The 15,738-nt window shown below is 40.2% G+C and overlaps 1 protein-coding gene across 1 annotated transcript in view; it reads right to left on the bottom strand.

Moving 5' to 3' along the window:
- Positions 1-15,362, bottom strand: part of PTPRR (protein tyrosine phosphatase receptor type R) — a 240,569-nt gene extending 225,207 nt beyond the window's left edge. The window contains exon 1 of the mRNA XM_047742546.1: positions 14,882-15,362. Within this exon, the coding sequence (XP_047598502.1) occupies positions 14,882-15,347 (466 nt within the window). The 5' untranslated portion in view covers positions 15,348-15,362. The remainder of the gene's footprint in view (positions 1-14,881) is intronic.
- Between the last annotated feature and the right edge of the window lie 376 nt (positions 15,363-15,738).

The raw sequence follows: 15,738 nt of genomic DNA on the forward strand, positions 1-15,738 counted from the left end.
TCACAGATTAAGTGTATTATTACAACTGAAGAAGGATAGTTGGAAGGCAAGCAGGCAGGGACAACATGTCCCTGCTCTAAGAGGAAACCACCCTTAAAAGGATTTTACAGCACCCTGGAAGGAGCTCTCCTACCTTTCCCATGTGATAGATTGGTGGCAAAAAAAAAAAAAAAAAAATTGGATGACAGGCACAGGGAGAATTAATCAGATTAAAACAGCCCTCCAAGGAGCCCCTAAAACCCATAGACTTAGGAACTCCAGTGGCAACCCTCTCCTGATCCCTCCCTTCTCAGTAGTTTTGTACTATGACTTTACCATCTCTCAACACACTTTACTCTGCCCACCACTCTGTCTGGTCTGCCTCTTCATTCTTCCAAGTGGCATGGCCAAGAACCATGGGCACCAATGGAAAAAAAAATCCTGTAACACAACTTTAAAACTTTTTGAAGATAGGAGAAAATCTTCATTACCTAGGGTTAGGCACAGAGTTCTTAGATAGGACACCAAAATCATAATTCATAAATGAAAATAAAATGATAAACTGGACTGGATCAAAATTTTGAAATTTTTACTCCATAAAATACAGTGGTAAAGAGAATGAAAAGGCAAGCTACAGAGTGGGAGAAAATAATTATAAACCACATATCCAGCAAAGACGTGTAATCAAGAAATATAAAGAACTCTCAAAACTCAATAGTAAGAAAATAAGCCAATTTAAAAATGGGCTAAAGTTGAACACTTTGTCAAAGAGAATACATAAATGACAAACAGGTACATGAAAATCTGCTCAATCCTATTAGTCAATAAAAAATATATATATTAAAATTGTAATGTGATACCACTACCCACCTCTAAGAATTGTTAAAATGAAAAAGACCAACAATTCTCAGTGCTGGAGAGTTTCTGTAGGAACTAGAATTTTCATTCTTTGTTGGTTGGAATGCAAAATGGCAAACCCACTATGGAAAGAGTCTGGCACTTTCTTCTAAAGTTAAACATACATTTACCAGCAATCCCACTTCTACATACTTACCCTAGAAAAATAAAAACTTATATTCACACAAAAATCTGCAAGCAAATTTGTGCCACTCTAGTCAAAATTGGCCCCAAATGGAAACAACTCAAATGTTCTTCAATGCGTAAGTGGGTCAACTTTGATACATCTATACATTGGAATATTACTCATCAATAAAAAGTAATGAACTATGTATCCATTCAACTTGGCTGAATCTCAAGGACATTAGGCTGAGTGAAAGAAGACAGTCACAAAACATCACATGGTGTATGATTCCATTATATGACATTCTTTTTTTTTTTTTTTTTTTAGATTTTATTTATTTATTTGACAGAGAGAGATCACAAGCAGGCAGAGAGGCAGGTAGAGAGAGAGGAGGAAGCAGGCTCCCTGCTGAGCAGAGCGCCCGATGCGGGGCTCGATCCCAGGACCCCGAGACCATGACCTGAGCCGAAGGCAGCGGCTTAACCCACTGAGCCACCCAGGCGCCCCCATTATATGACATTCTTGAAAAGATACAAACTATAGCGATGGAAAGCAAATCAATGGCTATCAGTATTTAGGGGCCAGGGGTGGGGGACATAGCATGAAGGATTTCCAGGGATGACTGACCTTTTATGTATTTTGGTAGTAATTACATGAATCTATATATGTGTTAAAATTCATACAACCATACACTCAAAGAAGTCAACAGATTATTACTATGTTTTGTAAGCTACTTCTTAACTGAAAACTGTATCAGAGCATCTTCTCTCTGACTGCAAATCTATATAGTTAAAAAATGATGGATAAATTTATAGAAGGTAATTTCAGTGTGTATTTGGGAGAAAGCTAGATTTAAATGGATTGGAAAGTGGGAGATAAAATGGAACAACAACGTGGACAACTCTTCAAACAGCTTTAGGTGTGGTAAGAGAATGACAAGGTCAGTGTGTGATCAGGAAAGGAGAGTACGGTTGAGGGATTTGGTTTTTTCAACATAGGAGAGATTTGAGCACTTTTATTCCTTAAAAGGAAGAGTCAGTTGAGGAGTGGCTGAATATATAGGGGAAAGCAGGTAAGATCTGCTCTCCCTCATGATTGGAGGAGTTGGGATCCACAGTACAGGCAGGGGGATGAACCTGGGGTTGGAGGAAGGTATTTCTTCAGCTACAACAGGAGGGAGCGGGTAAGGTGGGAAAATCTGGAATGTGAAGGGACCTGGTGGTAGAGGTTGAACAAATTTTCTTCTGACGGTTTCTCTTTTCTTCTTGTAGAAGGGAAGTCATCTCATAAGAGGGAGGACACGGGAGGAAAGATAGTAAGCTTCAGGCAAATGGAGAAAGACTGAAACAGTTAATATAAAGACCTGGCAGATAAAGTTGATATGTGTAGGAGGATTCCTCATCTCCACAGGGAACTCAGTCTGTCTCAGTCCAGAAGGGAGAGAGTGTCTCACAGAATGTTTAGTAAACAGCTTGTCAGAGATAGTCATCTGCATTTAAAATGTAAGTACTTTGACCACAGAAGCAACACTTAACATGCGAATAGCCAGTTTTGATGGTCATAAAATTCCATGATTTAAATTTCATTTTGGACAGACCTTGGTAATCTCTGAAGAAATCTTTAAGAGAGAGAAATGGATGAAATTACAACGTTAAGTTAGAGTATGTTATGATTCAATAGTACAGATTCAGTGTTGGTAATTCGTAAATGCACAGGGTAGAATGGCCTTGCCTGCACCATCTCAGGATAAACCCTTGTATAGCAAATGCTTAAATCAGAGTCAGTAACTTGTGAAAGGAACAAAAGGATGAAGCCATGTTCTCTAGAGACCTGAAAAGGTGAACAATCGAAAAAAGGCAACTTCGTTCTCTGATCATTCTGTGAAAGGATAATCATTGTTTCTAAAGCATTGCCAACACTTTTGTCTCTAGAAAGTAGATATAAATGGATAACATCAGGGATGTCCCCTGGGAATTTCTACAAGAGAAATGATGAGGCTCTCCTTTGATTTGTAAATGCCTCTCAGAAAAAGTTAAAAATACACAGAAGAAGTACTAGCAAAAGCTTATCTAGCAGATGCCTATTAATAGTAGTCAGAAAGAAAAGAAACACTTTTTAAAAAAAGCAATGGTCTAGGAAGTAAGGGACCTAGAGTCTAGTGCAAGACATCCCTCACCACCACCATCTATGTGAACTTGAGTAAGTCTCCTCACAGCTGAGCCTCAGTTTCTCATCAGAGAATCAAAGTGGTTCTTGTAGATCTACAGCTAGATTACCATGTGCTGGGCTTCAAGAAAAGAGAAGTCCCAATTCAATCGGATTTTGCCTGATGCTTATTTTTTTCTAAAGAGGTAAATTTTTCTATAACCACAATAAACAAGTACACTTATTTTTCCACATGGAAAATTAAAAAGTTACAGGTAAAGCTTCACAGTTATACTCACTTTTCTAATTTCTTCTGATTTAATGAAATATTATTATGATGATTTTGCTTCATGTAGGACAGCTAAGATTGCTAGTAGCAACCAGTTCCCCTTGATTGACTCTGCTTTCCTCCATATATCTTTTCAGCAAAGCTCTTGTTGCATCTTCAAAACCCTTCCTTACAAAGCACAACTTACATATTACACAATATAGAGACAGTGACCCTTTGTAATCTATTACTTTGTATCCTCTGAAATTCGTGATTTTTTTTTACCTTTCTTTTAAATTTAAGACAACAAATGTCCAGACTTTATGTAAGTTCCAGTTTATAATGTTTTATTATGATTTAGAATTTTTCCAAAAAGAACAAAATTGCATACATATAGCATAAACATTCATGTATCAGAAGGACTCAAAAGGTTGTTTTTCACTTTCTTCACGTTCTGTTTCCAGGCAGTAGGTGTGTCATTCAGCTCTCACCACCGTTCTTTCCAAATGTCCAATGTATACTATGACTAACAACTACTTTTCTCTGGGTCTAATCAATTAGATGAATAGACCAAGTACAATAAGAGACCCTTTGGGAACAATCCTTACAGGGGCAGGGATTTCCAGAAACAACATCCTTGGATATAAGGAGGTTAATATTAAAAATATTCTTGCAGTTGTTCTGTAATTCCAGTGGTAATGGTTAACACAAGATGTCACCATAGTACTCATCTCCAGCTATAAAGACCCACAGTAACAGCCCTGAATCTTCCTGAAGAATACTGCGGGCTTCCTGACATGTGACAACTGAGGTCGGTTAGGATAACCTCCCAGTTATAACATATGACCAACCCTACAGTCTTTTAATAGAAAGTTACATGGAAAGAGTCCATTTTGGCTGTATCTGTGCCACCAGTTTTATAAAATTCAGTTTGTGTGTCTTAGTTACATTCTAACGACATACATATATGTATGTATGTATATATTTATAGATACAAACATTTGTTTTGTTTTATATCCTGACAACAAACAACCAACTGGACTAAAAAAGAGGTCCATCTTCAAATGAGCAATTATAAAGAGCAAAAAAATACAAATAACGAGAAATGAGAGTTTCTGCAAGACAGTGATTGAATTTATAAAAACTGTAAACCATTATGGCCGTCTGCCCCCAGATGACTTGGAGGAGCCTGTCATGGAAGGAACAGCTCCTTCCAGGAATGGTTTTCCTAAAATCTAATCTGTGCACTGGTTTCTAGGATGTGAAAACATAACCCCACAAGGAGGTGCTGTGTCATTCTCTAAGACTATTTAAATGTTTCATATGTTTGGCCAGTGATGTATCTAGCATATCTATAATAAGAAAATTTTTTAAAATACCAAAGTCATTAGTCTATTTTCATAGGGTTGGCTCTATTCTTTTCTATATAGGAGAGGAATGGAACTGTACAAGAATAAGGAATGATTTTAATTAAAGCATCTTATAAACTTTTTCTGCATATTTATTGATATAAACACTCCTTCACATTTCTTCAAATATTCCATTAGAAAATGTAGTTCCTATTCCCACTTCCAACCCACTGTAACTACTTACTTCTTATTTATCTTATCCACCCAACATTGAGCTATGCAATGGCAAGCTCTATTTTGGGGTCACAGAAGTGACTGTCATTTTTTTTTTATTTTTTAAGATTTTTATTTATTTGACAGATAGAGCACAAGTAGGCAGAGTGGCAGGCAGAGGGAGAGGAAGAAGAAACAGGCTCCCCGCTGAGCAGGGACCCGATGTAGGACTCCATCCCAAGACCCCGGGATCATGACCGGAGCCCAAGGCAGCCGCTTAACCAACTGAGCCACCCAGGCGCCCCTAGAAGTGACTGTCATTTCAGGAAAAATCCATTGGGCGCCACGTGCTGGTGGCAAAATTACAATGAGGAGTTTCATGTTTCTTGATCTCTGCCCAGCTTTAATAAAGTTATTTTTCATCTGATAAGTATATGTTACAGAGTGGAACATAATACAATTAGGACAGTACCCTTTGGGACAATGTGACTAGACAGAAGTCATAAGGAAGGGACGGCGTCGAGAGCACTGGACTCAGACTCTGCCAGAGGAAGTGAGATTTATGTCGGTTCAGATAGATGCAGTCAGATGCCCCCCAGTTCCTGAAGAACTGAGCTCAAGGGTGTTTGCAGGAGAGGTCCACAGGAGTAAGTACCACTATCTCTTAAATTCTACACCGCCATTAAGAGAAGAACTTCATCAAGATATACTCTCTGGGGAAACGCTGAAGCAGAGACAAATGACTTGTGGCTGGAAAGCTGAGAAATACTAGCCTTTGCAGAAATCATAGGAATTGAGTTCCACATGCATTTGCTGAGTAATGAAGCAGGACATTTGTAAAACCTTTCCTACTTCACTTATTGTTATACAAACAACTAAAATGTTATTTATGTATAGTTATAGAGATTATAAACTATTTCATCATTTTTTTTTAAGATTTTATTTGTTTAGAGAGAGAGTGTGTGTGTGCTCATGAGAGCAGGAGAGGGGCAGAGGGAAAGGAAGAGGGAATCGCAAGCAGACTTCCCGCTGAGCAAGGAGCCCAAAGTATTCCACCTTGCAACCCTGAGATCATGACCTGAGCAAAAACCAGGAGTCCATACTTAACCGACTGAGCCGCCCCTGTGCCCCATTTCCATCATTTTTATAGTAGAGTTCTCCAGATGACTTGAAAACTGGGATCCAATAGCAAAACAAAGAAAAAGTAAGTATTTCAAGAATAATTTTCAAAGATTAAGAATTATGTTAAAACATAGCAAAATGAACATTAGAAAATACAAAAATTAAAATACTGTCATAGTAATGATATTACAGAGATGTAAATGCCTGGATATCGGGACAGGAGGTCGCCAGTGGCCGGCCACTTGAAGAGATCCCTGCCCTGGTCTCCTCTGCCTGCATTTAGGGATTTGGAGAGCACTTGGGAGGCCCATAAGTCCACAGTTCCATTCCGTTCTGTCTTAGTCCTTTCCTTCAGCATTTGAAATTAACATCACTGGTCTAATGTGCTGCTCTGTCATACTTCGTTGAAAAATGAACACCTTCTAGGGAAGGACCATGCAATTAACAGCTATTCTTATCTGGAGTAGAATGTGTTCCCAAATACCTGTTAGCCATTTGTCACCTGACCTCTCCTACCCCTAATCAAATAATACCTAGCTCTTAACATGGCACTTACTAAGACAGTGCAGTTTACATACATCGTCCTGTTTAACACATAGCAATAACTCTACGGTTGTATAGGATGTAACCTCCCTTTTAAAAAGAAGAAATTAAAAAAAATAAATAATAAAAATAAAGAGAAAGTTGAGGCTTAGAAGGATTAAGTAACTTGCCCTAAGTTTACAGAGCTGGAAAGTGATTGTGTGTGGATTGGAGACTTGTCACAACATCTGTGCTCTTAACTACTACGCTGTTCTGCAAAGGTTATCTAAAAATATGGCATTCCCCCCCGCCCTTATTTCAATTTTCTCTTAACTCCTCTCCTTAAGCTATTTCATTTTCTTCCAGGAAGAAAAAAAATACAGTCTTGACTCAACAAAGCCAAGAAAGCAAATTGCTTATAACTTAAAACCACACCTTCATATTGATGGATTGACGGCCTTTCAAACTAACACTCCATCTTATGTTCAGCCCTCTTTGTTTCGGGTATCTTTCCCAGTAACCCAGTGATGGGAGTTACGATAGTGTTTGATTTCCCCGCCAGGGTCCATCAGCAGTTGGGGCGTTACTACAGTGAAAGAGCGGCAGAGTCTTGCTCTGCACCCACCTCTCTATAGCCCCGTGATACACTCTCACTCCACGTTCATTTTGTGCTCCTTTCCAAGGAGAGTAGTTTAGAGCTGCCTTAATCCATTCTGCACATCTAAATCAGGATGTGGACACTGCTTCAGGTCTGAACTAGGGAAAAAATAGTTCATGTCCTCACTGAACTTGGCATTTACTTCAGTGCAATTAAACATACTGATCTAGATTGCTGAATCGTGTAAACAGTTACTTTTGCTTTGGTTTTGGTCCATGTGCCTGCAATTTTAACGGACACCAACATCTTCATAACTTGAAATCAAATGAAATTTGATTATGAGGAAAGTCTCAGTAGCCTTACAAGTAAAAAATTATTTAAATGGGAAGTGCTAATAATGTTTACGATATAAATTTGCTCATTGTCGTTCTGTGGCAAATATCATCGCTATAACAGACACTTTATGGTGATGTTATTTGAGAAAAAGGAATTAGGACATTTGATCTTAAAATAATAATTTACAATTAAGTATTTTTTTCAAAGCTATTAAAATCTTTTATGCTGGGAAATATCAATGTAACTCTGAGTGTGTCAGCATTCGTAAGTGCCTTGAAAATGACGAATGCACTTATAGGCCAAGTAGGATCTTTAAAAATCCCCTTTTAAAGGGAAAAATGGCTTTCTCTACCTTTTTAATTTGATTTTGTAAACAGATTTAAAAGATTTAACAATAAACTTACCATAAAACACGACATCCATGTAATCATTAGTACTAATGGCAACAAATGGGTTTTGATGTGTGATCCCATCATGTAATAAAACGTGACTTTTTATAATTCATAAACTAGTCTCCATCCTTCAGATGGAAGTATGTCTCCCTTTAGGTGTAGTGTTTTCCTATCAGAAAAAAAATGTGTCATATCCCAAAACTTTATGGTTCTATAAACACTTTGTCTACACCTAAAAAGAGAGAAAGAAAATATATACAACCATCTGAATACTCCCCAATTTTCTGTGATGGTTTGTTTTTTTGTTTGGGGGAGGGAAGGAAAATTGGATTACTGGGGGTCTTGATATATTGTACCCACTGATTCATACTCCCACCTGATTCTAAATGGGTAAGTGGCTCATATTTGCTGTTCCAAGAGAGATGATGACCAGTCAGTAATCAGAGGTCAGAGTTCTGGGTCTATTCCTTAGTCCACAGCTATCATGCTATGTATCCTATGTAATTCCTTGATCTAAAATAAAGACATTCACCTTATTCCCATCCCTCTAGTACTAGAAACTCATATAGCAATGTCTAACTAGGCGAAGGTTGATACACAACTCCACTACAACTATCGTCATGCCCATGGCGCACAAACTTATCCTAGAGACTATGTTTAAATGAAAGCTTTCCTGCCCCATTTTCATTTCTCTGTAACCAATACAAGTAAATTGGATTGAGGAAGCAGTAGCAAAATCAATTCTTCTCTTTACGGTTATGAAGATGAGCTGTAATCTCTTCATCAATGTAATTTAATTTGTTGGAATTTATTTTGCCTAATACATCCAGAATATATTTATTCATTCATTGAACATTTATTGATGGCATAAGAGGCAACAAGTACAGTTCCAGGAAATGGAATTAGGAAAGACCTGAGAGTAGAAGACTCCGCCCTGTTAATGAGTTTGGGTTTTATTTTAAGAAAGAAGGAAATAACTTTATTAAAGAATTTTATAAGGGAAGAATATGAGCAGGTCTTTTTTGTTTTTAGAGTTTTACTTCTGGCATTTTCATGAGGGATGGATTTGATAAGAGGATCATAACGTAAGTTACTATATGAGAAATAAGGCAGGGATGTGAACACGGAAAGTGGAGAAGACTTGGGGCCCCTAGGGATGAAAGCAGCAAAGAAGGGGTCCAAGATGAGTTAACAGTTTCAGGTTTGGGTGATTGTGAGGGAGCTTGGTATTATTCACAATAATAGGAAATATAGAAATAAGAGCAATTGTGATGGTTATGCTGAGTAGAACAGATAAATATAAGATGATCATGGGATATCCGGTAATCCCTAGGGAGATTGTACAGAGAGGGAAATAAAAGGTGGCGCATAACAATCTGAGGGTTTTGGAGGGGTTGGGGGGGGGGTGGGTGGGCCTGGTGGTGGGTATCATGGAGGGCAGGTATTGCACGGAGCACTGGGTGTGGTGCATAAACAATGAATTCTGGAACACTGAAAAGAAATTTAAAAAAATAATAAAAACTTTTTAAAAAGGCAGCGCATAAATTCTAGAAAGCACGAACCATTAAACACTACTCAGTGGAAGACCTAACAGTACAAACTGAGGGATGGCTGGAGAAGTAAGAGGGAAGCCAAGAAGCAGTGGTTATCCAGTGGAAATCAGTGAGGAGAACTTTCAAAATCAAAAAGAGATCAAATTGAATAAATGCTGTAAGAAAATATTCACTGGTAAGAAAAAGATATCTTAATTACGTTCAAAATCTCACAAATAGGGTGATAGGATGAGGACCGAGTTGGTAGAAAAACAGATGAGAAACAAAAAAGAGAAGGCCAAATGTGGACAATGCCTTCCAGAATTTTTACAAGGCACTACGCAGGGTATGGTCTCCAATAGAACATGTAATCTCCAAGGTGATAGGAGTGTGTGATATTCAGCATACATATATGTGTGCCTCCTATGTGCCAAAGAAGAAGACAGGTTTGTCCAAGGGCTTTAAATCCTTCTTGTGAATTAGGTCTATGAATCCTTTTATGTCACTACAGCCATTTCTATATGTACGCATAAGGCATTTCACTAAGAACTGAAAATATAATGAACCAGCCAGGCATATGAGCTGTACAGCATCTGGCAATCAATTCGAAAGACTCTACCACTGAGCTGATCTGTAGTTCTGGTCTCTTGCAAGCCCGTCCCATGTTGTCCTTAAGTTCACAATGGTAGAAAAGTCTGTTTGGGACAGTATGTTCCCTGGGCATGTGAGCTCCTAGGGAGAAACCTGAGTTTTAGATAAATGAGCTCTGTTGAAGTCCATTCTAGCAGTAGCTAAGTTGACTAAGTGTGTCTTGCATGGGTGCCAAGAAGAAATTAAATGTAAAAGAGGGAGAGTAGAAACGTCACTGTGTTGTTTCTATTTATCCAGTGTATCTTTTTAAATCTTTAGTAGCTTTTATACCAGGCACAGCCCCAGGTGCTAGGCTGGGCAAGATCTGCAACAGACACAGCAGTAAACAGAACAAAACAGACAAACATCTGTGCCCTTCAAGGAGCTTACATTTCAACGGGAAAAGGGGAAACCACAATAAACAGAGCAAGAAAGTTAAATACGTGAAATGGAAGTTGGTGAAAAACCTCTGGGAAAGAAGTAAAGCAGGGAAATGATATTGTAGTTTTTGGGGGGAAGAAGATGAAATATTAAATAGGATAGTCGGTGAGGGCCTCCCTGAGAAAGTTACATTTGAGTAAGAGCCTAAAATTAATGGATTAAGCCATGGAGATACTGGGGAAAGAGTGTTTCAGGCAAAGGAGAAAGCAAAACAGATGAGGGCAGCAAGTCCCTGGAATTTTCTTAGAATGCCAGGAGACCAATATGGCTGGAGAGAGACAAAAAAGAATAAAGTGATGAGAGATGATATCAGAAAGATAAAGGGGGAAGAGAATACGATAGAACCTGAGCTAGTGGAAGGATTGTGTTGAGTGATTTTGAACAGGAAAAATGGATTCTGTGGAATTCACTGAGAGAAGACATCTTGGAATCTTCAAGAACAACATATTATTTTCCTATCCATCAGTCTACCCTTCCTTTTGAGGGTGATGTTTCTGCAAATGACTTCCTTGATCCTCTTGGCCTCACCATAGGAATCCTTCTTTCTCGAAGGCTAGAAAACTTGGCTCTGCATTTCTCTGAGTGAGAAGGTGCATCTTCAGAAGATACAGCAAAGGCAGTCTTTGTGCCATCCAGAATGCTCAATAGGAAGAAAAATGTGAAAATTGGAAAGAACCTTCTCCAGAGATTAGGCAGAGAGTAATGCATTGAAATCACATTCTGTGTGTTTTAGCAAAACATCCACTAGAAAAAAATAAGGTTTTTACATGAGAATTTTCAAGATATTCCAAGACCTTCACTCCTTTGCAACTAAAATACTACCCAATAAATATCATCTCCTGAAACAGAATATCATTCTTCAGTTAAAGAAAGAGAAAAAACACTGAAGGAAAGAAACTTTCGGTGGATCTTGGGGTATCATCAATATTATTGGGGCACACCTTCTTGGATATTCCTGAAGCAGTCTTTGCAATTGAAGTTTATATATTACATTGGTTCACAGAAGGACTAAAGAATGAGGATAGCTAGGGGAGCATGGATAGCTCAGTAGGTTAGGTACCTAATTCATGATTCTGTCTCAAGTCATGATCTCGGGGTATGGGATTGAATCCTGCGTGGGGCTCTGTGCTCAGTGGGGGAGTCTGCTGGAGATTCTCTCTCTCTCACTCTTTCTCCCTCTGCCCCTCCCTCTTCCCCCCTTTCCTCTCAAATAAATAAATCTTTAAAAAAATAAAAAATGGGGACAGCTAGGTAAAAAGGCTTTGACACCACTAACTCAATGGTGGCCTTTCCTATTGGAACCAGTCTATGATTTCACATAGTATACAATCACAGGTCTGAAAACATGGGCTTTCATCCTGACTAGGCTGTTAACTGGCTCTTTACTATTTAAAGTAAATATTGTGTACATTTACTGGCACTTAGTTTTCTTTTTTCTTACCAGAATAGTAAGCATGTGGATGGACAGTAACTACAACTTTCCTTGTTAGGGAGATCTATGAAAATGAGCTGCCCTGGGAAGAGATGTGTTATTGAACAAGCTCTATGCTCAGTAATTTATTAGGATTACTGTACCCTGAGATGTTAATTACACAGTATTGTACCTCCCTTCTTCCTTTTGTTCTCACAGACATTACAAACAGACCACAGTTCTTTCCCTATCAAGACCGTTGATCAAGGCTGGTCACTATTTATTTATTTGCTTGATTGCTTGCTTATTTATTATTTTGCCCAGTATCTTGGGCAATCACAACCAAATAATTGGAGATGGCACTCAAGTTGAAAACAATCTGCCATCTCATCATTAGCGGAATGATCATCTGGAAGACAACCGTTCCTAGTATAATTGAGAAGAGCACTCACATCCTGTCAGCCAATTTCTCCCATCCCTAAAGGGTTCCAGCATGTCATCGGTTCCACCAGCACAAAGTAACTGCTGGCACCCTGAGCATAATAAAAATGGATCTATTAGTTTTTCAGTAAAGAGGACCAGAAAGATAGAAATCATTCCGCTTCTTTATGAAGCCCACTTCTATCCTGAGAGGAGTAAAAGAAGCAAACTCAGATATTCAACAAGCAGCAAAATCAATGACTTCTTGATCTTCGTCCTCCCACACACTCACTTTCTCATTACCCAAATCTACAGGAGCTTAGATCAAAAAGTATGTGTTTGTTTCAGTTCCAGTGAAAAGTCCTAACAATGTTATTAAATAGCTGTGATGAATTTTAATCTGATGACAGCTTGTGACCCACAAATTGCTGTTTAAAATTAAAATGCATTCAAAATGAAACTGGCAAGAAAACCACAATATTAAACTTGCAATCTGCTGTGAAAAAACACCTATCAAAAGCACGATATTAAATATGAATATGATTAATTTCCATAAAGCATCTTGTGATTGAAATCTGAAAATGATAGCCCATCACTGCACTGCCTTATTAAGTTCAAATTGGATGAACATTTTTTTTTCAAATTAAGAAGTCAAAGTCGAGATGCATTGGTTTGTCTTTGGTAATACACACTTTGGCAGAGCTCCAGGTATAATCTAGGGCTACAGACTTCTAGGTTTCTCCTTTGATGAACAAAAGTTCTCTATTTTCCTCATCCCAAATGTTCACCTACAGTAAATTTAGAAATGATTTCCACCTGCTCAGTTTTCAGTTTAATTATAACTTTTAAGCTATAATTACTCAAGATATATTAAATAGAATCTTTAGAATGTCTTATACATTAGTTTAAAAAAAAAAAAACGACACTGACATTTTTGACAGATCAGCTAAATCATTCCTAAACTTGTAAGAATCGAGGCTTTAATTTTTTTTTTTTTTTGGCAATGGGTGTTTGGTGCTACCAGTAAGCATACTAATGTAAATAAAATTCAACCTAATGTGTATTTTTTCATTCCAAATTGCAAAATTTAAAGAACTGCACATGGTAATAAAATGATGCATTACAGCTGTTTGCAAATAATTTAATGACCAAGTCATAGCTATTTGCTAGTTTTCAAAAGGTACCAAAGAACTATTGAAAATTTCACCATAAAACATCATAGTTATAAGAATTAACATGCGTACTTAATTATAGACTTAATATTTCTGTGCATGACTTGTTCAAGAGGTTCACAATCCACTAAAATAGCATGGGCTAGAAATAAGAAAGTACCATATTTCACTCTCATTACTGCACACATAGGAAAGGAACTCACCCACTCCTTTTGAAAAGAGACCACAAGAATTGTAATTTTGCAACCATTATTTTTATTCATTATCCCTGGGGCATAATACATGCTCAATAAATGTTAGCTGCAGGAATGAATGAATATGTGTGACTGGTTGACAAGCAAACTCGGATAAAATATCTAATCTTTGCTTGCTACCGGGCTACTGCACGGACAACTGCTGTCGCAGTAGGGTGCCTAAAATCTCTGCCATATTCTATTTTGGTACGTGTGTGTAAAAATGATAAAGGATTCCGTCCAGCAAGTCCTTGCATTACACAGAGGCTGCGTGTATCCAAAAAAGCAGGATCTGTAGTGACATTGCATATAAAATTCCCCAGGTTTGCTCCCATTCGAAATCTAATATCGGTTCTGATACCAAATATATTTATATTTGGGCGCAATCTCACTGTCACTCTTGGCTAGTCCTCACCAAATCTGTCCCAGGGACAGTGCCTACCCCAGGGGTTGCCAGCCTTAAAACTGTGACTGGGTTTTTATTTGGTGCCCTCGGACGCTGACCACGATGCTGAAAGCGAAGAGAGGGTCCTATTTTAAACCTTTCCTCCCTCTTATTGGCTTAGAAAATTCGAGTGACAAGAGCAGGGGCCAAAGGAGCCTGGAGCGGCATCATTAACGTGAACCATGTATTTCGATCTTTTGGGCGGAGATGTGGTCCTTCAGGTTGCAGCCAATGCATCTCTGTGAGCTCTCGCTAAACCCAAGGACCTTACGGATGTAGCCGCTGCAGTAGAAAAGGTTACATCCAGCAGGATGTCTTGTCTGTCTCCTGAAAAACTGGCAGTCAAGTGCATAGCCTAGAAACAGGATCAGGGAGTCTAGAAGCAGGGGAAAGGAGGGGGAAGCAAACCTGTGCTCCTATTGACAATGTTCACTATTATTCGTACCAGGTAAGGACAAATCAAGAGCCGGTTTTAGCTTAAGTTTTCAGCCTCAGTCTTCCAACAGGTGCACAACTCCCTCACCCCTTGCCCGTCAGTATTGTCCTGCTTTCTACGGCTTTCTTGGCGAGGCAAGCTTTTCCTAGAGTCCTCAAGCATGTGCAGTTTCCCAGCTCATCCACAGCTCCGGCTCTGCGCCCCGCAAGCCCTTACCTGCAGCGTGAAGATTAAGAAGCAGGCACAGCGCAGGGAAGCCGACTGCTGTCCGCATAGTGTTTGCACGGAGCGGTGGAGGAGGAACTCCGCCGCGACCCCACTTCAGGCAAAGTGTGACTAGAAAGAGCCACCACCGAGGGTCTTCTGGTCTCCGGGTTTCATTCTCGGGTTCTGGCTGGGTTGGCAGAGAGGTCTGTGGCGCTGGGCGCCGGCAGAAACCAGCACCAGCTTCGCCTCCCGAAGAGAGGGAGAGAGGAAGAGGAGGAGGAGGCGGCGGCGGCGGCTGGGAGGGGGGCGGAGCAGGGCAGGGGCGAGGCGCTCGGAGGCAGCTACTGCTCGGCCTTCTGCAAGCCCGCAGCCGCGGCGGCGAAGGCGGGGTGGACTCCCGCGCCAACCCTGGAGCCGTCTGCGCGGGGCCAGCACCGCGCCACCAGCCGCCAGACGCGCCGCGCCTACTGAGCATGCCCGGCGCTGGCCCTCGCGCCGCACGGAGTTTCGAAGTGAAATTCCACCTCTCCGGGTCTTCGCGGCGGCTGCGAGGGGGGGCAGGCTCCTCCGCGGGGGGCTGCCTCCTCGGCGGGGGAGGTCTAGCGGCGGTTATCGGGAAGACTCTGTCCACGACCTGGGGGTGGGTGGGGAGGGATCGAGGAAGGCCTGACCCGAGTAAGCAGAGGACCTCAAGACCCACCCTACCCTTTCCTCTCCACGTGGACAGAGCTCATGGCTGGCGAAGAGTGAGCCGCTTCCTGGGGCTGCCTGCAGGAGGAGTCGTCCGCGGTATCTTCCTGGGGCTGCCTGCAGGAGGAGTCGTCCGCGGTATCTTCCTGGGGCTGCCTGCAGGAGGAGTCGTCCGT

The sequence above is a fragment of the Lutra lutra genome, chromosome 8 (genome assembly GCF_902655055.1).
Source record: "Lutra lutra chromosome 8, mLutLut1.2, whole genome shotgun sequence".
In the NCBI taxonomy this organism is placed as follows: Eukaryota; Metazoa; Chordata; class Mammalia; order Carnivora; family Mustelidae; genus Lutra; species Lutra lutra.